Source organism: Cicer arietinum, chromosome 4, assembly GCF_000331145.2.
Source record: "Cicer arietinum cultivar CDC Frontier isolate Library 1 chromosome 4, Cicar.CDCFrontier_v2.0, whole genome shotgun sequence".
NCBI classification, from domain to species: Eukaryota; Viridiplantae; Streptophyta; class Magnoliopsida; order Fabales; family Fabaceae; genus Cicer; species Cicer arietinum.
Window position 1 is genome coordinate 40,202,974 of NC_021163.2, and position 27,907 is coordinate 40,230,880.

General features: G+C 35.2%; 1 protein-coding gene across 2 annotated transcripts; it reads left to right on the forward strand.

The window, feature by feature from the left end:
• Nucleotides 1-108: 108 nt before the first annotated feature.
• LOC140919924 (probable sodium/metabolite cotransporter BASS4, chloroplastic) lies at nt 109-27,826 on the forward strand. 2 transcript variants are annotated; one of them, XM_073366979.1, is made up of 14 exons: nt 109-531; nt 1,135-1,231; nt 1,362-1,469; nt 1,572-1,639; nt 2,573-2,651; nt 4,635-4,693; nt 4,833-4,901; nt 13,250-13,363; nt 14,606-14,627; nt 25,625-25,737; nt 26,298-26,383; nt 26,922-27,051; nt 27,197-27,298; nt 27,369-27,826. In XM_073366979.1, the coding sequence occupies exons 1-14, from the start codon at nt 346-348 to the stop codon at nt 27,438-27,440; spliced, it is 1,305 nt and encodes a 434-aa protein (XP_073223080.1). In that variant the 5' UTR covers nt 109-345; the 3' UTR covers nt 27,441-27,826. The 2 variants fall into 2 exon arrangements, with proteins under 2 accessions (XP_073223080.1, XP_073223081.1); XM_073366980.1 differs by having other exon boundaries at nt 111-531; nt 25,625-25,692.
• The last annotated feature ends 81 nt before the right edge of the window (nt 27,827-27,907 follow it).

Below are 27,907 nucleotides of genomic sequence, written 5' to 3' on the forward strand. Positions count from 1 at the left end.
AAAATTTTCAACATTAACAATATTAAAATTTTATAGAAAATATTTTGATGTGCGCTGCATGGATGTAGAACTTTTGTTTATTATGTTTGACATGAAGATTTATGGTGCAACGAGTTTTTAGTAGCCGCCCACATGTACATTTTTCTTTATAGAATAAGTCTCCTTTCTCTCTCTCTCTGTATATATATATATATAGAATAGCTTTGGTCCCAGATCCCACTTGACCACAAACCAAAATTTGCTAGTTGTTCGCGCCATACAATACCACTCATTTTGTGAGTGTCATGTCAACAACTACTTCTTGCTAGTTGCAATTACACTTTACCTCCCTACTCGACGGATCTCATGGCCGGAACCGCCCATTCAATCATCCTCACCGTGCATTCTGCCATCGCCTCATCCTTCCCTCGTCGAAACCCTCTACTTCTCCCCTCCCGCTGTCATTTTCATTCCACTGTTATTAAACCCCTCACTCTTCGCCCCGCTGTTTGTCTCCCTTCTCCCTTCAGAATCTGTGCTCATTCCCATCAGGTTCCATTTCTCCTTCATCATTACGATTATAAATTTGAACGAATATACACAAAATAACAATGTAGGAATTTGAGCTCTAATTTTTCATTAACAAATTTACATTGAATCGAATAGTGGTTTGTTCAATTCGAAAATTTCATGTAACAATCGAGTTTTAATTTTCGAGTTACCATTCTGTATTACTTTTACCTAACTAAATCTCCTGGTTATGTTTATGTACATTAGCGCAAAGATAGACACAATGTTGTTTTTATACATATTTTATTGTGTTTCATTGCATACTCTTCGTTTTAATTTAATTCATTAGTTTCAGTTTTATAATATCCATGTTATTTTAGCTTATCTAAATTTCGGTTTCAATATCCATGTTGGATGTTTTTATGTTTAGAAAAATATGTGTGGTTAAATGCAAATTTGTAGAAATAAAGGTCCTACCAAAACTAGAAGTTAATTTTGGAATGAAATTATAAATGATTAAACATTAAAAAAAATTATACTCAAGTTTCTAAGCTGTAATTCTTCCTTAATGAAAAATAAGGAGTTGAATTGTATTATTTGCATTTGGGAGTTTCACTATTAATTAATTTCATTTTGGAAATTCAGACAGATGGTAGTGGTAGTAGTGGAAGCAAAAAGACAAAGGGATTGAGTTGGGTGGAACCCGTTTCCGAATTTGCTAAGAGCAATGTTTTACCTTTAGGTGCCTCTGTCTTTCTACGCTTTCAAATTTTGTATTTGATTTTTTTTCTTCCTATTTTGTGACTTCATTTTGTAACATTCTGAGGAATGACGTAACAGTTTTGTTTGTGTGCTTTTGAGACAAATTTTAGCTCTAATTTCTGCGGTGACGTTGGGATTGACATATCCTAGTCTTGGTTGTGCTCTTGACAAATATCATGTGTCGAAAATTGCCCCATTTGGAATTTTTGTTATCTCAGGTTAGTGTTGGAGGCTAATCTTTTGTATCTATTTGTTGGTTTGGTGTTATCACTCCCTGGTCTCAATGTGTTCTGGGTTCTACTGCATGGTTTATCTTGTAGGATTGATGTTGCGAAGTGAAGAAATTGGTATAGCTGTAGAAGCATGGCCTGTTGGACTCTTTGGGCTAGTATGTATGAACTTTTATGTTTTTACTTGTGCATATTATAGACTAGTTCACTACAACTTTGTTTTGGAAATGCTAGCTGAGATTTGATCAATCTTTCAGCCTAAATTTGATTGATGTGCCTATGTTTAACTCCCATTGTTTAACTGGAATGTTATGTGATGTTTCTTTAAGTTTACGATAACTTATATATACTCCTATGTCTTCAACTTTTTCCCCTTAAAGTAACCAAACACAAGTACTAGGATAAATTTTATTCCCCTGTCAAACCTTATCAGTAATCTTGTGTAAGGAAATAAAGGAATCAGCAGAAATGTTTCCAAGAACGTGGCTCATTACAGAGAGACACTTTCCCTCAACAACAGATACAATACAGCCAACCATTCCAAAAGTACCAGAATATCACCCCACCACTACACGATATATTTATACCCACTAGGGCCGGCCCATAGCCCATGCAGGCTAGGCTACTGCACAGGGCCACAAAATTTTGAGGGTCCTAAAATATTATATTGTCAACATTTACAAATTATTAGATGTTTTGCAATGGTCCAGTGGCAGAATGCAATATTTTTATGCAGGAGGTCCTGGGATTGATTCCTAAAAGTTATACTCACAATATTATGACTAACCTACCCTCCTCATATTACTAACTTCGTCTTCAAGAGATGATCCATAGACCTCACCTTCTTAATTAACTCCCGACTTTTAGCATGTGAGGCTACAAGATTTGGTCCGTCTCTTGCAATCCTTCCATCTCTTGGTGTCATATGACTATTGGGTTCAAGATGTGGATACCTATCTGCACCATTGTGTTTTTTTTATTAAAAGCAAAACTTGTTCTTTTATTATATATTTACACATGTTTCAAAAACATTATAATAAAGTATTTTTAAATGTTTGAAAATGTAACAAGCTCTTTTGTTCTTCATGCAGGTATCTATTTTATTTCTTTCACCATACTTTTCCAGAATAATATTGCAAATTCAGCTCCAACCCCAAGAATTTATTACAGGTTTAGCCATTTATAGAGTACATTTGTCATAGTGTTGTATTTCTTTGAGCTTGTGTACCCTCATTAATAAATTTCTAACCTTAGCTCTTATTAAAATCGAATAAATGCTACTTGAATTATGACTGCCTTGTGGTACCTTGTAGAATAATTGCTCAGATTTAACTTCTTATGTTGAAGAGCTCATATATGTTTTTTAGTATTAAATATTAATTGGAAACCCAAATGAATCTACATGAATGAAAATTTCACCTTTTGTTTGATATATAAAAACCAGTTTCTGCTTGGAGCTGATAATTTAAATATTTAGGTTGTTTATTTCTCCAAAATGGAGCATCTTTAACCATGTGTTTAATGGCTGAACCATATTCTTATTATTAAATCAAATTTCAGCACAAAATACCGTATTATTTAAAATCAAGAACAGTAGTACCTTAGTAGCCCTATGACATACTCTTGGTTATGGAGGCATGGCTATACAAAGTTGTGCATTTGTGCTTCTTATAAGCTTGCAAGTCAAGTTGCAATGCTTACCATTATTCTAGATACTCCTCTAAATTAAGATTTTCTGTAAAGTTCACGAGATATATACGACCTTGAATATTAATGGTTTAACTTTTAAGATCTCGATGTATTCTAAATTAAGTTTGGATGCATTCATGTGCATTTTACGGCCACACTCACTCTAGATATGCCTTGTCCATGTTCTATATCTTGAAAAATCCCACTATGCTGAAACCAAATGCATCACCACATTCTTCCTAAAAGGAAACCCCTATGCGTTATTCTCAAAAAATTCTAAATAATGGAAAAAGTAAATGTGTTCTATGTTGGTGGCTTAATTGAGTACCACACATTCTTTAGCTTAATGGTAAGCCTGAAACCCAGGAAAAATGCAGGTTGCAGGTTTGACTACTTTTAATCTTGCTATATATTTTTACTTCTGTATGACCATAAAATTGCCGAGCATCTTACAACTTAATACTCCTTTACCACCATGCTATCTCACATTTCTTGGGAAGGTGGAAAATAACTTCAGAGCCTTTTTAACATATGTTTTATATTTCGTGATTTAACATCACAAATACTAGGTAAGCACTTGCATTTGTTAACATTGCAATAGTAGATTTCTTTTAATGAATTTATGGTCAGAATGTTGCAGAAGAATTGTGAATAAGATCTAGTTAGAATATCCCTTGATTTCAGGGAATTACCATTATAAGAGAGAAGGAGGGGAATTTAAGAGGTCATTCAGAAAGTAGGTAGTTTACTGTTTGAAGAGTTTCTCTATGGTTAGGAGTTGTTGCTATGGATTAGGAGTTCATTGAATTATGGTTTATCTTCTGCGTTTTTTGTTCTTCCACCATCATAGAGCTTCAAGCTCACCATTTCACATCAAATAGTATATAGTTCCTTATTGAATTTATGAGATCTATCATATTTTGAGAGATTTTTTTAGTTTACTTTGTTGAAAATGATAAACAAGATTGCTTGATGGACAACTTTTGGTAATATCAAAGACTCTGTCTCTGTGTATTTTTGGAGAAAAAAAGAGGAGGATGTAAGAATATTCAAAAGCCAAACTCTGCTCCACATTCCTAAACAATATACTTAATTTAATAAAATATGCTTTTGGGATTGTCTCATCAATTGACCAATATATTTGAACTTTGTTTTGTCAAAGGATGGAGGCAAATATGATTTGCTTATGCATAGCAAGGTTTTCTCATCTCATTTGTTGTTTAGCTTCTTTTAAAATACTTTGACACTATGATTTCACAAAAATGATTAAAGAACTCAGCCTTATTTTATTTATCAATCAAGACTTACGGCAATCTCTCTCTCTCTCTCTCCCATTTTTGGTATCATATATTGCAAATTTACAGTAACTTATTGTCTCTAATTTATGTACTTGTCAATCACAGTTGCTCTCATAGTCACCAATTTTCATTCAATTCAAGATACAAATTTTCTGGCTTTGTACAGGGCTAGCCATATTTTGCTGTATGCCAACTACATTATCAAGTGGTGTTGCACTTTCCCAGGTAACGATTATGTACTCTTCTTCTCTCAATTAGTTTTTGTGTGATTAAACTTTCTATTGCTATAAATTTTATATACCTTGTTTCTAGCACTTGTAATGCAGTTTGTTTTGATCTGAGTTTTGCCACTTTGATTATGCAGCTTGCTGGGGCAAATTCTGCACTGGCTCTTGCAATGACAGTAATATCTAACATGTTAGGAATATTAACTGTGAGTCATGAATAATTGCTTATTTATTAATCATCTCAATTTTAGATTTGTTTTACATTGTTTTGCAAAGCTCTTTTGTATAATAATCATATGCTTTGTTTAATTTGTTGGAATTAAATAGAAAGAAAAACTAGAGAATCTATTTTGATAGAAAATATTGGATCCTTCAGAAAAACAAAAGTGTGACTGGTCTAGGATCTTAGGAGTAAGAAGATGAAAGGAATATTCATTTATTTATTTTTTCACAATTTGCAACTCACGCAACACTTAGAAAAACCAACAAAGTTAAAAAAAAACAAAATAATTGTTAGCAATTAGGCTTCAGCTTCAGGAAGATACTTGTAACTTGATCTTTGTATTTGCAAAACTTTAGCACAATATTTTGTTCTTCAACCTTTGATATGACAAGATGAAATATAAGCTTGAGTATGCTTTGAGTGATTACAAAATACAGGTTTCTTGGTCATTGCCATAGGATTACTGGCAGAAAGACGAGCACAGATGTGTTCGTCTGTTTGCATTTCTATTGTACTTAATTACCTATCCCTTTTTTATTGTGTTTGTAGTTTAATATTGGTTTTCATTTAACTTATCTTTTGCATTTTGTGTATTTTATTGTACTTATTAACAACACCATATCGTATAAAAAACATACAAAATCTAAATTATGAATTTTATAAATAAAGTTGAGGGTCACTTTTTGTTATTAATCCTTATTTAAAATGTAGTTTCAGTATCTATGTTACATGAACTTATCTGAATTTCAATTTCATAATATCCATATATCTGAAAGTATTTAAATTTTAGTTTTTTATCCAAGCAAAGAAACGTAAAATAATTTTTGATCCAAGTAACATAAAATAAGAAAGTGTCCATATATCTGAATTTATCTAAACAACATAAAATAATGAAATTGAAAACAAATAATTGAGAATTAGTCCAAAAGAAACTGAGAATGATCAAATCAAACCGTTTCTCGATAAAGCTGTGCTCTTCTTAATAAATTTAAATATTAAAAAATAATGGAGGATCTTATTTAGTTAAAAAAATGTTAAATAATTATTTTGTCGATAAATATTAAATAAATATTTAAAACATATATTAATCACATGGAACCTGCAAGATTAAAACAAAATTGCATAGAAAGTGAAATGTGTTTACAACCGCCCATGTTAAGGAATATGGGAAGATGTCAAGAAAACCTCTTCTAATATGGATAACACCTATGCCATCTGAAGAAAGTAAAAGACAAAATACTTTCATATTTTATTATTACAGCCCTAAGTTGTTTATATAGGAAAAGAAATTACAATAGTAAAACTGAGTAATAATGACAGAATAAAAATAAACATAATAATATAAAATAAAAGAGAATAAAATCTAATTTCTCTCGATTCTTCAACACCCCCCCTCAAGTTGGTGCATAGATATCTGTCATGCCTAACTTGGCTATAAGTCGCTCAAAATTAGGTCTTGCCAAACTTCTTGTCAAGATATCAGCAGTTTGCTGATTGGAAGTTACAAATGGCAGACATATAACTCCAGCATCAATTTTTTCTTTTATGAAATGGCGGTCTATCTCAATATGCTTGGTTCTATCATGTTGTACAGGGTTGTGAGCTATACTTATTGCTGCTTTGCTATCACAGAACAATTTTAAGGGTGAGTCAACTTTCATTTTCAGTTCGTCCAAGAGTTTACGAATCCATAAAAGTTCACAGATTCCTTGAGCCATTGCTTTGAATTCAGCTTCTGTACTGCTTCGAGCAACAACCCCTTGTTTCTTACTTCTCCAAGTAACTAAATTTCCTCAAACATAGGTACAATATCCAGTGGTGGATTTTCTATCAGTAATTGATCCTGCCCAATCAGCATCTGTAAATATAGAGACTTCTCTGTCATTAGTTTTCTTGAAGCACAAACCCTTTCCAGGATTGGATTTCAAGTACCTTAAGATTCGATAAACTGCCTCCAAGTGTTCTTCATAGGGAGAATGCATGAATTGACTTACAACACTCACAGAGAAAGCGATGTCAGGTCTAGTGTGGGCTAGATAAATAAGTTTGCCGACTAACCTCTGGTATCTTCCAATCTCAACAGGAACACTGCCTTTCTCCCAAAGTTTAGCATTTAATTCCATAGGAGTATCTGCTGGTCTACACCCACTCATCCCAGTTTCTTCCAAGAGATCTAGGATGTATTTTCTTTGAGAAACAACAATTCCCGTCTTTGAGCGAGCAACTTCCATACCAAGAAAATATTTAAGCGCGCCTAAATCTTTGATCTCAAATTCTTTTGTCAAATTTTTCTTCAATCTTTCCATCTCAACAATGTCATCTCCTGTGAGAATAATATCATCTACATATACAATTAGAATTGAAATTTTACCAACATTAGAGAACTTCATGAACAGAGTATGGTCTGATTGTCCCTGCATATATCCTTGCGTTTTGACCGACCGAGTGAATTTTTCAAACCAACCCTTGGAGATTGCTTGAGACCATAAAGGGATTTTTGTAGTTTGCACACATTTGAACCAAATTTATCTTCAAAGCCAGGTGGGCTATCCATGTATACTTCCTCCTCTAAATCACCATTCAGAAAAGCATTCTTTACATCAAGTTGGTTAAGAGACCAATCTAAATTCACTGCCAAGGACAAGAGAACTCTAATAGTGTTTAATTTGGCAACGGGAGCAAAAGTCTCTGAGTAGTCAATGCCATATGTCTGAGTAAACCCTTTAGCAACCAAGTGTGCCTTGTATCTTTCAACTCTGTTATCAGAATTATATTTCACAATAAATACCCATTTACAGCCAACAATATTCTTTCCTGTAGGTAATGTCATGACTCTCCAAGTTTGATTCTTCTCAAGAGCGCTCTCATCTCCTCAAGAACAACTTCCTTCCACTTTGGAATTTTTAGAGCCTCCTGTATATTTTTGGGAATTTCTACAGTAGACAACTTAGAGGTAAATGCAGCAAATGAAGAAGACAATTTTGAGTATGACACATAATTAGACAAAGGATATTTAGTGCATGATCTAATAGGTTTTCTAATTGCAATAGGAATGTCTAAATCAGGATACTCGACATGACACTTAAGAATAGAAGAAGACTTACCTGTATCAAGATGATGTGTTGGATTATCTATTGGTTTAGAATCTTGGAAGGGTCGGAGAATGGGTCCTTCATTTCTCTGTTTATGGTTTATTCTTTTAAAGACATTTTCCTTCCAAGTAGGGTCAATTGTAGTAAACCTGCTTTGTGTCTCTTTATCTGAGTCATTATGTTGTGGCATTTCAGGTGGTCCTTTATTATTATTGAGATCAAGAATTTGATCATTGTGATTTTCATTTGAAATTGTCGCCACCGAATCTGTCGAAACCTCATTCATAAGTGGATTGAGTTTCAATATGGATTCTTGGGCATTTTCTTTTGGTGCATCAATATAAGTCTCAGAATTTTGTGACAACACTATATCACTTAAAGTAATGATGTTTTCAAAAGTAAAAAAATGAATTTTCCTTAAAATTTCCCCCCTGAAGATGAATGTCAGTAAAAAATGGTTGATTTTCAACAAAAGTAACATCCATGGTTACAAAAATTCTTTTTGATTTTGGTTCAAAACACCGATACCCCTTCTGAGTTGGAGAGTAACCGGTAAACACACATTTTATTGCTCGTGGATCGAGTTTGTCAAGGTTTTTATGTTCATGAACAAAAGCAGTGCAACCAAAAACTTTTAGTGGCAAATCAGCAGAGACACTAGTCAACGGGAAATAATTTCGAAAAACATCAAGAGGTGTATGAAAATCTAAAACTCTAGATGGCATTCGATTGATTAAATATGATGCAGTTAAAACAGCTTCACCCCACAAATATTTTGGAACCTTATTTGCAAATAGTAAAGCTCTAGCAACCTCAAGGAGATGCCTATTCTTTCTCTCTGCAATTCCATTTTGTTGGGGTGTATTAACACAAGAACTTTGATGAACAACCCCATTTGCAAGAAAAAAATCGGACAAAAGTATATTAAAATATTCTTTACCATTGTCACTTCTGAAGACTTGAATATTTGTTTGGTATTGAGTGTGCACCATTTTAAAGAAATTTTTGACAACCTGTCCAACTTCCGATTTTTCTTTCAATAAATAAACCCAACAAATTCTAGTATGATCATCAATAAAAGTTATAAACCATTTTTTATTAGAAAATGTGTTTATTCTATTAGGACCCCAAACATTACTATGAATAACTGCAAACGGTTTTTATTGTTTATATGGTTGTGTAGAAAAAGAACGGTGATGTTTAGCAAATTCACAAGTTTCACAATGAAATAAAGATGGATCCTTCTTAGAAAATAATTTAGGAAACAAATGTTTCAAATACGGAAAACTGGGATGTCCTAACCGTAAATGCCATAACATAATATCATCATTATTAGAAGAAACAAAAATAGATTCAAAGCAGGTACTTGTTTTTTGTTGGTCTTTGAAATCGAGTCCATTGTCAGGATAATAGAGTCCTCCACTCTCCTTAGCATTGCCAATCATCTTCCCCGTGCTCAAATCCTTAAAAGTGCAATGAGAATGAAAGAAGTTAGCTTGACAATTTATATCCTTTGTTAATTTAGTAATGGATAATAGATTACATGATAAATTAGGAACATGTAAGACATCTTTTAAAGTTAACTTAGGTGACAGAATAACAGAACCTTTCCCTGCAATGGCTGAAAGAGAGCCATCTGCAATTTTAATTTTGTGGTTACCTGCACAAGGGCTATAAGAAGAAAATAGACTCAACTCCCCAGTCATATGATCAGTAACACCAGAATCAATAATCCAAGTATGGTTGGGAGTGACACTAAGTAGAGTAGTATTTGGAAAATTACCTCTCTGAGCTATAGAGCAAGAAGAAGTTTGTACAATTGATCTAACTGTTCCTTGGTGAAAGGAGATGGGCTTGAAGAAGATTTCTTCTCTTGATTAGATGTACCAGCTTGGAGCGCATGACCTTCGTTTCTTTCTTTTTTCTTCCAATTTAGAGGTTTTCCATGGAGCTTCCAACATGTATCACGTGTGTGCCCTGGGCGTTTGCAATGTTCGCACCATGGTTTCTTGCCAGCGCTCTTCCCGTCTTCATTCTTAGTGACTAGGGCAAAGCTTTCAACCTCACCAACAGAAGGTGACTTACCCATCATAACACCTTGTCTCGCCTCTTCTCTTCTAACTTCTGAGAATGCTTCCCGAAGTGATGGCAATGGGATTTTTCCCAATATTCTGCCTCGGACTTCATCAAGCCGCTTATTAAGCCCAACCAAGAACATGAATACACGGTCGTTCTCCTGTCTCTTAAGAAACAGAACACTGTCCTCACAACATTTCCAATGATCATCATAGCAGAGATCCAATTCTTGCCATAGTGTCATCAACTCATTATAATAGGTAGTGACATCTCTATCTCCTTGTTTGGTATGCCACAATCGTGATTTGAGATCGAAAATTTGAGAAGAATTCTGAATATCAGAATATGTTTCTTTGACAGCCTCCCAAACTTCTTTGGCAGTAGGCAATAAAAGGTTTTCTGATTGTTGATTCCATATTACTAAGCAACCAAGCAATAATAACAGAGTTATCAGATTTCCAAAACCTGTAATTTGGATCAGTTGTGGCAGGCATTTGCACCTCTCCTGTTAGGAAACCATATATTCCCTTACCGTCTAAAATCAATCTTGCGGTTTGGGACCATTCGGAATTCTGAATATCAGAATATGTTTCTTTGACAGCCTCCCAAACTTCCTTGGCAGTAGGCAAAAACATAAAAGGTTTTTTGATTGTTGATTCCATATTACTAAGCAACCAAGCAATAATAACAGAGTTCTCAGATTTCCAAAACCTGTAATTTGGATCAGTTGTGGCAGGCATTTGCACCTCTCCTGTTAGGAAACCATATATTCCCTTACCGTCTAAAATCAATCTTGCGGTTTGGGACCATTCGACATAATTTTTTCCATTTAGTTTCTGGATTTCAACCTTGAGGGCATTAGAAGTTCCCTCATGGGCAAAAAGTTGAAAAAACCATATCGTCGTTGTCGCCGCTACCCATGAAGAAAGTAAAAGACAAAATACTTTCATGTTTTATTATTACAGCCCTAAGCTGTTTATATAGGAAAAGAAATTACAATAGTAAAACTGAGTAATAATGACTGAATAAAAATAAACATAATAATATAAAATAAAAGAGAATAAAATCTAATTTCTCTCGATTCTTCAACACCATCTTTGAAGAAACATTTGCTCAATGTGGCTAAACTTAATTATGTTTTGAGTAATTCTATCCTTGGCTACCAATTAAGTCTGGCCACTGCTGGGTGTAAAAAAAAAATCAAAAACTGAACCAAACTGCAGAATTGAACTGAACTGATTTATAAAAATTGAAAACCGAACTGTTTTCAAACTGATTTTTTAAAACTAGAATTGAACCGAACCGGTTTTCAGTTCGCAAAAACTGAACTGAACCGAATTTTATTTCAAAAAACTTGAACCGAATATGTTTTTTTAGAAATAATTAGAGGTAGTTATGTAAAAATTTGACTTATATAAACAAAAAACTAAGTTAAATCGGTTTGGTTCGGTTCAAAATAATAAAATCAGTTCACCAGTTTATAAAACAGTTTGGTTCGGTTCGGGTTTTTTAAACTGAAAACCAGTTCGGTTCGGGTTTTTTAAACTGAAAACCAGTTCGGTTCAATTTTCAAACGGTTCTAGTCCAGATTTGAACTTTGCCCACCCCTACACTACACCATTGAATATAACAAAATGCATTTTTGAATGGCAAGCTAGAAGAGGAAGTGTATATGCAAATCCCACCGGTCCTCAAATCACCCAACACATGCCTTACTACAAGAGACACGAATGTTTGGATGCAAGACAGCCAACATACTCATAGAAGTAACCAAATGGGTCAAATTGGAAGCGTTAAGTCCTCCAACTTAAAAGGATATGTACCAACGCTTATTGAGAAAATTAAGTATGGCAAGCCGCCATATGTCAAATCCCTCATAAGCACATATGTTAGTAGTGAAAAGAATTTTGCAATACCTTAAAGGTACACTAGGCAAGGGTTTATATTTCAAGAAGAGTCAAAATCGAGATGTCAACTATTCTTCGCTGGGATAACCTCTTAAGGCTCATAGGTCAAGTATTTTTTGTTGAGACAGCCTCTTCACAGTTCACAGTCATTATCACAACTAGCTAGCTTACTATCTCACGTTTATAATGGACGAGTGAAAACATTTTGGTGGATAGATCTAAAAAGCAAAAGGAGCTAATGAATCACCTAGAAACTGATTATAAGTCAAATGAACAATTTAGGTAGTATTTCTTGCAATCTCCATTGTAAACGACAAAAAGTCTAATTTTGTGGTATTAAATATAAGAAAAGTTAATTAGTTTTATCACATTTAATGCTATTATTCCTACAATACCCTTTTATTAATTTAGATTTTATTTTTCCAACAATTATTTTATTCTCATGGAACAAGTTCCTATGAGAGGTAATTTAGATAATATAATAAATTTTTTTTATTACTTTGAACAAATTAAATGAGATCAACTACTTTTCTTAAAATGTGAGTTAATTTTTTGCTTAAATATGAGACTGGAGGGAGTAGTTTTTTGAGATTAGGTAGGGTGCACCGTTGCCTTACTTTTATATTTCCCACTTCTGATGATTTAAATCAAAGATTAGAGCTTTATACAGCTTGGTAAATTGTTAGGACAAGCCTCTGGTATAGTTGGCATCTTTGATATAAAAATGTCCAGGTTTCAAGCTAGACTAATCATTTTTAGTATTTGATAGAGTTATTTATGTGCTCAGTAACCTACCATCCCATAATCGCATTAGGGTATAGTTATTACTTATTTATATATGTACTTATTAGGTTCTTTCATACTATCAGGCAGAACCTATCTTTCTTGTATTGTTTTTTATTTTTTGGTGTAAATATAGACACAACGTGTCTAAAAATATTGAGTCAGTTGTTTCTCCTATTTGTATTATGCTCATGATTTTCCTTAACAATTAGTATAAAGTAGAGATTATGTAACTGTTTTGCATCAACGTTTTATATTTTATGTTGTATCTTCACATCAATAATATTAAGCCTTTTTCTCGTTCGTCATGAAGTTACTATCATTTCAAGTTTTCAACCGGTTTGGTTGTGATTTTATTTGTCCTTTTTTTCCTTTTTTTTAAACGTGGAACTTTTAGGGTACATATCATTTTCTCCATCTAATCTAATTATTGTTTTTGGTGTTGTATTTTATGACAACATTTCTTCTTCTAGGTTCCATTTTCCATCACAAAATTTGTAGCTAGTGGAGTTGGAGTGACTTTACCCACCAAGCAGTTATTTAAAAGTCTTGTTCTGACCCTATTAATCCCCCTTATTTTGGGAAAGGTAATTAAGTTTTCTCTTTCACATATCTTTGACACAGAAGATGTTATTGTTTGAATACTTTTGAGTTGATATGGTTTTTGACTGCAAAAATGTATCTTTTCTCCATGAACTTACTTCTAGGTTTCTTTATGTTTATGAGGTTGTTTAACTTTCTAAAGTTGTAATGCTGATTTTTGCCACTATGATGTGGTTTGGACTACATGATATTCCCTAATGAAATTAATTTTTATTATAATGAACCATCTCAAAAGTTAAGTGGCTACAAGAAAGCGCATTAGTGGTTTTAAATCTTACACCTCCACTTATGCAAGAGCTCTTTGGACTTAAAGTGTGAACAACGTAAGCAAAACACCAAACCTTTCGCTGAATTTCACACTTATTTAGAAGAATGGGCCTGGTGCCAACATGGACAAACTCTAAGACTTAGTTTAGAAGTTTAGAGGGAACGAGAGAGAAAGATTTTGAGGATAAATGAAGAAGTAAAGGAACGAGGAATGGGGAGTAGTCCCCCCACCTCATGAGATTTTATTTTTCTTTATTGGTCTAAAATTCTCCAATATGAGGGAAATAAAAAATGCATTGAGGGGGTTTTGAATATATTTTCAAATCTATTTATTTTCTTTATAATACTCTCAGAATAAAATGAATATTATTGAGAAAGATTTTGAAAATAAATGAAGAAGTAAAGGAACGAGGAATGGGGAGTAGTCCCCCCACCTCATGAGATTTTATTTTTCTTTATTGGTCTAAAATTCTCCAATATGAGGGAAATAAAAAATGCATTGAGGGGGTTTTGAATATATTTTCAAATCTATTTATTTTCTTTATAATACTCTCAGAATAAAATGAATATTATTCATAAGCATTTTCATCTCATCCCCTTAAAAAAACTGTAAAAAAAAAGAAGAAATTCCTCTTTCTTTTCGCTCCTCTCCTCCCCTCCTTTTCCCTTCTAACTCTCAAACAAAGCCTAAAACGTTTTTCATATAAACTTTGATATCATTTCATGAGTCAGATATTCCAAAAGATTCTTCTTTTATTTGTTGACCACACTAATTTTGTAGCATTGTTTCATGTCGTCAGAATATGATGTTGTAAACTCAGTTACTGTATACATTTGTTTATATCTTGTCTACTATTCATCGTAGTTTAATTTTGTCTTTGAGGTGGTTACTCCAATTCTTGTATTACAATAAGTTTGTTAAAAGTATTTTAATATTTTTAATTGCTTTGAATGGGCAGGTTTTACGTGAATCTTTTAAAGGTTTGTCTTATTTTCTATGCTTGTTTAAGCAGTTTGTTTGTCACTTGTTTTGACAGATAAAAAAATAAAAGTAATTCTATTACATGAAAAAATGTCAAGTAGTGAGAATGAAATTGTAATGCAGTTTCCTCGTAGTATTTGTTTAAAGCAGTATACAATAGTTACGGGTCAAGTAATTTTGTATTGGATTATTTGTTTGCATGCCATTTGTATGAATTCCCCATATTTGATTATTTTTTCAAGTGAAAGTTGGTCTACCCAATTTTGTAAAAATGCCTTTTTTACGGAAATCCTCCTTTACGTAACACATATAACACTTGAATATGAATATTTCTTATTATGGAAAATGTATCCGAACTTTATTTCAATAATAATCAAAGTACAATCAATAATCTGTTTAAATAGACTATGTTATATACATGTATCTAATGGGCTTAATTAACTCTAATGGGCCTTATATCTACAAATAGACTATGATATATTTACAACACTCTCCCTCAAGATGATGAATAAATATCTATCATTCCCAGTTCGCAAGTAAGTTGGCTGAATCTTTCTGTTGGTAACCTTTTGTTAACAAATCTGTCAGCCGATGCCTAGAAGGAATGTAGGTTATAATTATCAATCCACTATCCAACTTCTCTTTGATGAAATGTTGATCTATCTCAATATGTTTTGTTCTATCATGCTGAACATGATTATGAGGAATACTAATGGTTGATTTATTGTCACAAAACAACTTCATAGGGTCTTAACTCTATCTTTGAATCTTCTAGCACAAGTTTCATCCACAATAGCTTACAAATTCCTAGTGCTATAGTTCTAAATTCTATCTCAGCACTTAATCGAGCAACTACACTTTGCTTCTTACACCTCCAAGCAACAAAAATCTCAAAAATGAAGGTACATGAAGTAGATCTTTTATCACTCACTAAACCTGCATAATTAGCATCAATGTAAGTCTTCATAGTTAGGGTTCCACCTCTTTTAAACAAGAGTCCTCTCCCTTGAGTGGCTTTGAGATGTTGTAGAACACGATCTACAACTTGCAAGTGTCTCACCCTCAAATCATGCACGAATTGGCTCAACACACTAACTACATATGCCAAATCTGTTCTAGTGTGTGTCAAGTAAATCAACTTTTCTACTAATCTCTAAAACTGACCCTTTTCAACTTTTGCACTTTCCTCCTCAAAGCTTATCATGCGATTTTGCTCAATGGAAACACTTGCATGTTTATATTCAAGTTTTTCTGTTTTCTACAAAAGATCAAGCACACACTTCCTCTGAGAGATAAAAATACCTTGTTTTGAGTAGGCTACCTCAATTCCCAAGAAATACTTGAGTTGCCCAAAGTCCTTCATCCCAAACTTTGCTGATAATTTCTTTTTAAGCAGTTGCCTCTTAGTCAAATGATCTCCAGTAACAATAATATCATCAACGTAAACAAGAAGTACAGTTAGTTATCCTACTTGTGAATGTTTGAAGAATAAAGTGTGCTCTCCTTGGTTTGGCTTATAGTCCAAGCACAGCAACGTCTTTGTGAATCTTCCAAACCATGCCTTAGGGGACTGCTTTAGTCCATATAAGGCCTTCTTCATTCGACACACTTTGTTGGCACTACCAATGAGACTAAAGCCTGGGGGAATCTCCTCTAAGTCTCCATGCAAGAAATCATTTTTAACATCAAATTGGTGCAGTTCCCATGCAAAATGGGCAACAAGAGATAGTAAGATCCGAATAATATTCATCTTTTTCACTGGAGCAAATGTCTCCTTATAATCGTTGTCATATGTCTGACTATATCCTATTGCCACTAGTCTTAACTTGTAGATCAAGGGTTCCATCAGATTTGTGTTTTACTGTATAAATCCACTTGTATCCAAATGGCTTCTTGCCTTTTTGCCTCTCAACAATTTCTCAAGTTCCATTTCTTTAAAGTTCTTTAATTTCATCATCCATAGCTTGGATCCAATTTTTATCTAGTTGTTGAAGATTGGCGCTAATTAAGGAGAATCAACAGATTTTGTTTTGTACAGTTTTATGACAGCTGTATGTCCATTAAATATAGATTAGTATTAGCTAATTCCTAGCCTTTCCTATCTTATTAGAATTAGCAATTATGAGGAGAATAACTTCCCTAATTCTTAGGCTAGATTAGCGCCCAGCCTTAATCTCCTAGTCTGTATAAATTCTGCTTTGTATTATTGTAAAGATACAGAAAATAAAATAAGAAAGTTCCGCATGGTATCAGAGCTCGATCTGATCCATCCCTAAGAAAACCCTAGCGCCGCCAGCAATGGGTGAACCTTCCGACAAACAGCCAAAGATGGAAACTGGATCATTTCCGACCAGTTCACATGATGGGCTCAGTCATCTCATCACTGGCCATAAATTAAATGGTCAAAACTATACCCAATGGGTAAGATCAGTCAAGATCTTCCTTCAAGGAAAAGGGAGAGAAGACTACATCACAGGAGACACAAAATGTCCCCAAGAAGGAGATGCCACCCTTCAAAAATGGAAACTTGAGAATAGCCAAGTAATGTCATGGCTGCTCAACACCATGACCAACGAAATTGGTGAAAATTTCATGTTCTATGATTCGGCAAAGGAGATATGGGATGCTGTGAAGGAAACATATTCAAATGTGGACAATACCTCTGCCATATTTGAGATAAGAAGCATTCTACACAACCTTCGACAAGGAGAATCTTCTGTTACTGAGTATTTTAATACACTTAGTAGACATTGGCAACAACTAGATGTATATGAAGAAGTCACATGGGACTGTCCAGGGGATAAGAAAAAATTCAAAGAGCTGGTGGAGAAGGACAGAATCTACATGTTCCTATTGGGACTAAACAAGGACCTTGATGAAGTCCGTGGAAGGATCCTTGGAACCAAACCTCTTCCCAAAATTCGGGAAGCCTTTTCAGAAGTAAGGAGAGAAGAGAGCAGGAGGAAACTCATGTTGGGAAATGCCACCTCAACACCTCCCACCGAGAGCTCAGCAATGGCTGCAAGAGGAAACCAAATTCGGCCATTTCAAAAGAAAAATCGTCCCTGGTGTGATCACTGCAAGAAACCAGGCCATACACAAGAAATATGTTGGGTTATACATGGAAAACCCCCAGAAGCCAAGCAATTCAAAAGCAGGGACAGCAGAGGCAACGCAATTTTTAACTACCAAGAAGCTGAGGTAAAATCTACTTCATTTCCATTTAACAAGGAACAAATGGAGGCTTTACAAAAAATCTTCAAACAAACCATGCTCTCTACAGAAAAAGGTGGTACGGCTGTAGTGGCTCAGAGAGGGAATGTCTCACATGCTCTAAATACTAGCATGGGAAAAACAAAGTCATGGATTGTTGACTCAGGGGCTTCAGATCACATGACTGGAAATTTTAATTTGTTTACTAGTTATTCTCCTTATCCATTTAACTGCACTGTCCGAATAGCAGATGGCACACATTCTAAGGTCATGGGTACAGGATCAATTATTTTGTCACCTAATATTACACTAGAATATGTTCTATATGTGCCAAAACTTGATTGCAACTTGCTGTCCATTAGCAAAATCACAAGAGATTTGAAATGTGTTACTAAATTTTCTCCTAACTTGTGTGAATTTCAGATTTTGGAGTCGGGGAAGACGATTGGCAGTGCTAAAGAGTGTGCTGGACTCTACCTACTTCAAGCTGAAGAATTAGAAAGAGGACTCAAGAACCAGTCATATGCAGCAGCTAGTGTTCCAAGTAGTGACAATCCTGTAATGTTATGGCACTATCGATTAGGCCACCCAAATTTCATGTATCTGGAAAAATTATTTCCTTCTTTATTCAATAAAAATCAGAAGCATTTTCAGTGTGAAATTTGTCAATTGTCCAAACATACACGTAGCCAATACCCACCCCAACCCTATAAGCCATCCCAACCTTTCGCCCTAATTCATAGTGATGTATGGGGACCATCACGCATTAAGAATGTTACTGGTTCTAGATGGTTTGTCACGTTCATTGACGATCACACTCGTGTTACCTGGGTATTTTTAATGAAAGAGAAATCAGAAGTAGGAAGGATCTTTGAGGTTTTCCACAACATGGTGCAAACTCAATTTCACAACAAGATCCAAGTGCTTAGAACTGACAATGGTTGTGAGTACTACAATTCGATTCTAAGTTCTTACCTACAAAAAGTTGGCATTGTTCACCAAAGCTCTTGTGTGGACACTCCACAACAAAACGGAGTTGCGGAAAGAAAGAATAGACATATTTTGGAAGTAACTAGATCAATCATGTTAGCCACAAATGTCCCGAACCAGTTTTGGGGGGAAGCTGTCCTTTCGGCAACACACCTTATAAATAGAATGCCTTCCCGGATCCTTAACCTCAAGACCCCCCTCTCCACACTCCAAATCTTCTTCCCAACCAGCAAAATACTCACCTCCATTCCCTTAAAGATTTTTGGATGCTCATCCTTCGTCCACAACCACAACCCACACCGTAGTAAACTTGACCCCAAATCTATCAAGTGCATTTTTCTTGGTTACTCACCTCACCAAAAAGGGTACAGATGTTACTCACCCATCACCAAAAAATTCTACCACACCATGGATGTAACCTTCTTTGAGAACCAACCATACTACCCCAAAGTTGGCATTCAGGGGGAGCAAGTACACACATATCCAATTGAAACTTTAGAATACCAACCTTGGATGTTTGAACAAACAGAAACTGCCCCTATCCCAGCTGAAAGGACAGCAGAACCTGAACCGGTTGTTGTAACAGAAACTGAAGCAGTGGCCGAGGCAGAAAATGGAAAAAACAATGAAATTGGAACAACCCAACATAATCAAACAGAAACTGAAGCAGTGGCCGAGGCAGAAAATGGAAAAAACAATGAAATTGGAACAACCCAACATAATCAAGGTACACACGAAGGAAGTTGGAAAACTTATGAAAGAAGAAGGAGGAAGGAAGTAGAGCCTAGCACAGCTCCACCGCAAAGCCATGAGTCTCACCAGATTCCAGAAAATGAAATCCCTACAGGTAACGTTGTCCCAAACTCTAAACTCCTTGTGAATCTTGACACTGTTGATATTGATATTCCTATTGCTGTAAGAAAAGGGGTGAGAACTTGCACTCAACACCCTATTGAGAATTGTGTTTCCTATGGAAAATTATCACAAAACTACAGATCATTTGTAGCAGCCATTGACAACATAGAAATTCCAAGGAATGTTCAAGAAGCTCTACAGAAACCTGAATGGGCAGCAGCTGTAACTGAAGAAGTCCAAGCACTGGTAAAAAATGGCACATGGGAAATCACCACAATACCTGAAGGGAAGAAACCAGTGGGATGCAAGTGGATCTTTTCGGTTAAACACAATGCTGATGGGAGTATAAACAGGTACAAGGCCCGATTAGTTGCAAAGGGATTTACACAATCATATGGAGTGGACTATGAAGAGACCTTTGCACCTGTGGCAAAACTCAACTCAGTCCGGGTCCTATTATCATTGGCAGCAAATCTAGATTGGCCCCTACACCAATTAGATATAAAGAATGCCTTCCTAAACGGTGAGCTAGAAGAGGAGGTGTATATGCAAATACCTCCCGGGCTTGAATCACATGACACCTCAAACATGGTATGCAAACTCCATAAATCCCTCTATGGCTTGAAATAATCTCCAAGAGCATGGTTTGATAGACTAACAAGAGTTGTCAGGGAAGATGGCTTTGCCCAATGCCAAACAGACCACACTATGTTTGTTAAGCACTCTCCGGAGGGAAGAATAGCCTTATTTATTGTCTATGTTGATGATATTGTTATTACAGGAGATGATCATGATCAAATCAGCCACCTCAAGAGTATCTTAACCGAAGAATTTGAAGTCAAAGATTTGGGCCAACTCAAGTACTTTCTAGGAATGGAAATTGCTCGGACAAGGGATGGTATTTGTGTTTCTCAAAGGAAATACACTTTGGATTTACTCAAAGAAACAGGGATGCTTGGATGCAAAGTTGCCAATACTCCGGTAGAACCCATGAAACAAAGTGAAGAAGAAAGTGTACCTGCTGATAAGGATAGATACCAAAGCTTAGTTGGAAAACTAATCTATCTAACTCACACTAGACCAGATATTGGTTTTGCTGTGAGCTTGGCTAGTCGCTACATGTCCAACCCAACTGAGACTCACATGAAGGCTCTAAATAGAATCCTTCAATACCTAAAGGGTACACCTGGCCGCGGGCTCTATTTCCAGAAGAGCCACAACCAGGGAATTGAAGTTTATACCGACTCAGATTGGGCAGGGAGTTTATCTGACAGGAAATCCACCACAGGCTATTGCACCTTTGTATGGGGAAACTTGGTAACATGGAGAAGTAAGAAACAATCTGTGGTCGCTAGAAGTAGTGCAGAAGCTGAATTCAGAGCTATGGCACAAGGAATTTGTGAAGGGATTTGGCTGAAACGAATGTTGGATGAGATCAAAATTCCTACTAACTACACTATGAGAATACTTTGTGACAACAAGGCAGCTATAAGTATTGCAAAAAACCCGGTTCACCATGATAGAACAAAGCATGTGGAAATAGACAAACACTTCATTAAGGAGAAAATTGATCATGAGATCATAAGTGTTAACCACATCTCATCAAACAGACAAACAGCAGACATTCTAACAAAGGCACTTTCAAGGCACACATACGAAACTATCAGGTCCAATCTGGGTATGATAGATATCTACCACCCAGATTGAGGGGGAGTGTTGAAGATTGGCGCTAATTAAGGAGAATCAACAGATTTTGTTTTGTACAGTTTTATGACAGCTGTATGTCCATTAAATATAGATTAGTATTAGCTAATTCCTAGCCTTTCCTATCTTATTAGAATTAGCAATTATGAGGAGAATAACTTCCCTAATTCTTAGGCTAGATTAGCGCCCAGCCTTAATCTCCTAGTCTGTATAAATTCTGCTTTGTATTATTGTAAAGATACAGAAAATAAAATAAGAAAGTTCCGCACTAGTAATGCTTCTTGAAAATATGATGGGATTTTCATATAGTCAACAACTCAAATAAAAACTTGATATTGCGGTGAAAATATTTTAGAGGAGACAAATTGAGAAATAGGATATCTATATTTAGAGGCACAAGATCTTGTATCCTTTCTCAAAGCTATAAGTAAATCATCTAGATTAGTATCACAAGTATCATAAGTCTGAGAATCACCAATAGAGCTATCATTTTCAGTATTTACCTCTGGCTCGAGTGATTGAAGTGTTTCTAGAGCAGGTTAGGTTTTATTTATTCTCAAACAAACAAGAATTGGCTTACTAGCCTTGTCTTCTACTAGTGCCAAAGGTGTTGATTCTTGCAAAATAGAAGACAAAGCAGAACAAAAACAAAAGGAGACTCGAATTCAGGATTAGGAGATGAAGCAGAAACAGTTGTCTTGAGACCAGGAGGTGAAACGGGAGTCTGATCGAAAAGCAAGACTAGGAGATGGAACATAAACAAGTGTCATAGAAAAACTAGGACTCAAGACCAGAAACTGGAACTTAGATTCCAAGTCAATCATGTTCTCCCCTTGAAGCTAAGGACGAATGAAGTAAGAAACGTTTTCATGAAATGTTTCATCTTTAGAAACAAAGTACTTACGACTGAGACGATGATAACATTTGTACCCTTTTTGATTAGGAGAATGACTGACAAATACATATCTAACAGCATGAGAATCCAACTTATTCGTTGTTGCTTATGAACTTCGACAAAAGTAATAGATCCAAATACACGAGGCTCAAGACTCTATATGATAGAAACAAAATAGAAATGTGAGGTCATATACTAAATAAGACTAACGTTACCTAAATATGAGAGGACACACGATTAATTCTTTCAATAAATGTTTCAACCACACAGGCTCACATATGGCAAGAGCCATAGCCTAATACTCAACTTCTGTACTCGACCGGGAAACAACCATATGTTTTTGCTACTCCATGAAATCAGATTTCCACTCACAAAAATACAACAACTCAAAGTAGGCCGCCTCTCACTTGCATCTCCTGTCCAGTCGCCATTTGAATCCGAGTGATATTAGTGTGACCCTTATCAGTGAAAACAAGTCCTTTTCCAAGTGCCATTTTTATGTACTTCAAAATTCAGACAACTGTTTTCCAAGGATTATCACAAGGAAAATTAAGGAATTGGCTTACGATACTAACTGAAAATGATATGTTTGGTCTGGTCAAGGAGAGATAATTCAATTTTCCCACTAGTCTTCGGTACTTATGAAGATCTAGATAGGGCTCTTCTTGATAAGGAATGAGCTCTACATTAGGATTCCTAGGAGTACTGTCGACTTGTTTACAATCTATAAGACATGTCTCCTCCAAAATATCCAGAGCATACTTCCTCTAAGAGATAACAATACCTGACTTTGATTGAACTCCTTCACTCTATCCCAAGAAAGTAACTTAGAGGACCCAAGTCCTTAGTCTAACAGTTTTGAAATAGGTTTTGTTTCAATGCCTTTTGCTCCCCTGAAAATAACTTTTTTTTTATAAAACATTACTTATGTGACTTCGATATGATACCCCTAGATTCAAAGTGGAAATGCGCATTTGTAACATTTTGACTCTCCATCTTGAATTCTACTAATTTGATATGGGGCTGGTTGTGAAGGGAAGCTTTGTATGAGAAATGAGGAAAAGGTCAGGCTAGTAAAAACTTTATTCAAACATATGGGATAGATTACGAGGAAACCTTTGCCCCAATAACTAAGATGAAGTATGTTCATCTCCAGCTTTGAAATTGGTCTTTATTCCAATTATATGTTAAAAATGCCCACCTAAACAAGGACCTACAAGAAAAAGTTTACATGAGTCTTCCACCTTGTTGTGTAGGGGGAGAAAAAGAGAGGTCAATTTGAGTGCTCCTATTCGGGAGGAAGCCGAAGAAAGGTTCCTAATAAATGGTCTGACTTGCCATGGAAAAGAGGGTGGTTGCATTGGAGCACTTTTTAGAGGATTGTCACACTCTACATGACAAATATTTTAGCAAGATAAGTGAACATTCCATAAAGATGATTGAAATATAGGGAACACTCATCAAAAAATTTGACAGGCAACACTCAACAAATTTTTTGAAATGGTTAGCAAGCTTCAACCCAAGAAAGACAATGAAACAGCCACTGATAATGGTTTAAAAATCAAGAAGCACAGAGCAAATCGTTTAGGATCAAGATTCAGATGGAGAAGACCATGTGAACAAGAAATTAGTTGTAGAGGACGGTGCTAAACTAGAAAACAAACACAAGAATGGTCTAGTAGCTGCTGAATTTGAAACCAAAGCAGCAACAGAAGCAAAACCAGTGTTTAAGGCAAGTGGGTCACAATGAGAGGACAATTCAAAACAAGATTTGATATTAGATAGAGGAACAAATAATTCTTGTATGCAGTGTGACGGAAAAGCAAGGGCAGAAGGAGACCGCAACCGTTGTCAAAGATGGGTTTCACAAATTACCAAACTTCTACCGCCAAAACTTGTGAGTCAGAAATTGCTGATATCAGCTGTAATAATTCATATCAGTACGTACATTATCGAACCCCCACCACCATCGGAGCAATCAGACATCTACAACAACCGAGTTAAGTTTCTTGGTCGAATGGGTTAACGACAGCGACAAAATTCTTGTCTTCGCACAGGCTAACTGAGTTCCCACTACCAGAGCCGACTACTTCGCACAGGCTAACTGAGTTCCCACTACCAGAGCCGACTAAAGACAGTCCTCTCGTGTTGCTTAGCAGGTTGCAACAAGTTCCAGGAACATGGGTGTCGGAGAAAGCATTACTCTTAGTACGAAAACAAATTATGACATAAAAGAAGGACGAAGGGGCAGCATGGGTATTCGCATAATGGGTCAAACTGCTAACCTAGGAGTTCATAGCTTCATTGATCTTAGTATTAGGGCCCAAGACCAAGAAGTGGGGGTTTATATAATTGGCAACATCAGCCAATTCTTGATTTAATAATTTCAATCGATAGTATTGTTCAATTTTTGTTTAATGCGGTCCTCTATTAGCTAATGTTCATCTCTCAAAACGTGATGATGGGGTCTGAATCATCTGCACAGTGGGATCCTGGGAGAACAATGTCTGTTTGCAACAACTACTCAACCCATAAACATTTTAGTAGATCGCAACCTTAATGATAAGGTTGTTTTTGAGGGTGGTGTATTATTAGGATAAAGAATAAGGATAGTTGGAGTAGTTAAGAGTTAGTTAATTAATAGGAGTTAGTTAGTTAGTTGACGAGTTTGTTAGGTGGTTGTTAACCGTTGTTATTTTGGTTATTCTTAGAAAGTCTAAATAGTCGAGGGGAGGAATTAGGAATAGCTTTAAATAATTAGGTTGTAAACTAGAGAGTGCTCTAGTGAGAAAGAAGAGTGCTCCATTATCGTAGCCTTGAGTGCAAGGTTATCATCTTCATTGTTAATCTCTTGTATCTTCTCTTTCAACCTCAATGCATGCATAATTAATCATCCTTTTGTTTGCTATCTTTATTCATTTGAATCTATTTATATACCATTATTCTAGGAACTCTTCCGTGTATAGTGAAAGGTTCCTAAGAATATACCACTAAGTGAATGAACAAATTATAATTGTTTGCCTCAAGGAAAAATTTTCCTTTACCCTTTATCGGCAAACCTGTTTTATCTGTTTTTATTTTTTGGATGTTCAGCTAAAGGCAGACGTATACTATTAGTCTAAATTGTTTTGATCTTTATTTAAGGAATGTCATACTCTTTTATATTTGAAGTGCTAGATCAGTGATAAGAGTTTAAATCCCCTCGGAGACAATTGTAAAATGGTTTTTAGTGTCACTTTGAATATTAAAAATTCGGTCAATCTCTTTTGTTCCTCTATTTTTCTTTGCAATAACATGAGATTTGTAGAAATCATTTCCTTCATCAAATTTGCATTACAGGTGTGGCTGACTTTGTTGACCAAAACCGGAAGCTTCTCTCAGGAATCAGTGCATTTTTTCTTAGCCTGGTAGAACCGATTCCATTGCGGTGTTTCCTTATTTCCTTTCTCCAAGTTGGTGATTTACTTTTCACCAATCTGGTGGAAAGATTATTTTAAATTTTATTTTACTTTCCTGAATTTGTATAAAGAGACAAATGATATGCCTTTTGCTGTTTCTTTAAATTAATTATGTCATTACACCAGTGGTATATTCTGTCTGGTGAAGTTGATTCATGAAATCCCTGTTCAAAGTGAGCCATCTAAAAAGTAGATAGATGAATAACCCTCATTTTCTAGGGAATTATTGTTTTTTGACTGTAGCTTTTGACAGTGTGTTTACATTTGCCTTGATACGTTGTCTTCCCTGTTTTGATTCTTGTCATCTTTGGTAACCAGGTAGTCAGAGATCAACTCTCCTCGCCAATATTTTTTAGAAAAAATGGATTTAAATTGTCTGTCTGTCACTAAACATGATTCAATAGGATATTTATTTTGTTGCTTGATCAATGTAGCTAAGTCTATCTAGTTGGAGAAGGTTTAGTGGTTAGCATTTGAGTTATTATATTTGGTTCATTATTTTATTATCAAGGTATTACAGGCAAATTATGGTCTAATCAAATATTGACATGCAGGTGCCTTGGACACAAGTGAGCAAGTCAAGGTCACTGTTGTTAATGGTGAAGCCCAGAGTTTTTCTTATAGCTATTGGACTGGGAGCGTATGTCCCGCATGGTTGAGTTCATTTTCATTTTGGTTACCATCATGTGATAACTGCAATCTGTTATCATTAGTTTTGGAAATTTTAATTAAGAATAAAATATTAACAATATTATGCATTTCATTCTACAACTCATAGTTGACCATAATGAGTTCCAACATCAATTTGAAAATGTTTGATGGTCTATCTGTCTGGTGTTGTCATTTTTTACATATGTACCCAGCTCCTCCAAAGTGAGTAATTCACTTTAAACTCTAAAACAATAATATCAACCATTTGATAAATTAGAGGCACATCATAATAAATCATAAATTTGTTGAAATAACAATTTTTTATTTTCTCACTTTAGTACCTACTTATTTTAGAGGATGTAAATCTCTTACATGAAATGAAGCGTTGCTCACTCTGATCTTTTATTTCTCTTTATTTGTTGGAGCAAGTATTTGAGGGGGAACTTGTGAGCAATTAAATTGGATGAGTAACATCCAGCATACATGGAGTTATGGTAACTAAGATTGTCTTCGATGATGTGTTGCAGACTTCTTCATCTGACCTTATTGGTATTCAATAGCATTGCCGTCCTAAGTCTTTCAAATATCTCTGGTGGTGGAAAATCAACTTTTTCCCGTCAAGAAAATGCCAACGCACTCATACTAGTTGCAAGCCAGGTGAAAACTGACTCGGTTGTTTATTACTTTCTATATAGATCACCTATGAAATGAGTTTCAACTTGTGAGATAAGAGTCACTTTCTGACAAAATATATCATTTAATTGTTATCTTATCTCCCAAAACATGTTTTCATACGTTTCAGAAAACATTACCAGTAATGGTAGCAGTTATAGAGCCATTTCATGGTGCATTTGGAGAATCTGGGTTGCTGGTTCTTCCTTGTATTGCAGCACATCTAATCCAGGTTATTATTTTATTTTTTCAACAGTTATTCCTAATATTTCATCCTCATGCTAACCCAAAACTCCTTGTAGATTATTGTGGACTCTTTTCTCGTCAACTTCATGCATCCTAGAGACAATCCCAATAATGCCAAAGTGGCTTAAGGGGGGGAAATTGTAGTCATCATCAATTGTCTTTTGTGGATTGATACGCTGGCATTTGGTGAAGCATATCAAGTTTTATTTTAAGATATGGTGTTTCGTTTTTCATTATACAGAGTTACTGAAATTAACATGCTCTTGTATATGATGGAAATGAATGATATGTTTTTAATTTGCCATACTTATACTAATGCATCAAATAAGCAGTTCTCTTGCCGGAGCAAGATTGATAATGTTAGGTTGATGATATATTTTGGATTTTCAGATGTTCTGTAATGCAGTGGATGCTACGGTTGTTTGTATTTTGTGGTTAGGGGAAGAAATTCATTGTTTGTATTGAATTATTAAACATGTAACTCATAGAATCAATAGATTTCACTTTTAACATATACCTACTTATTTTTTAGGAGTACCCGGGTGTAAGTTAGCAAATCATATATATATATATATATATATATATATACACGTGG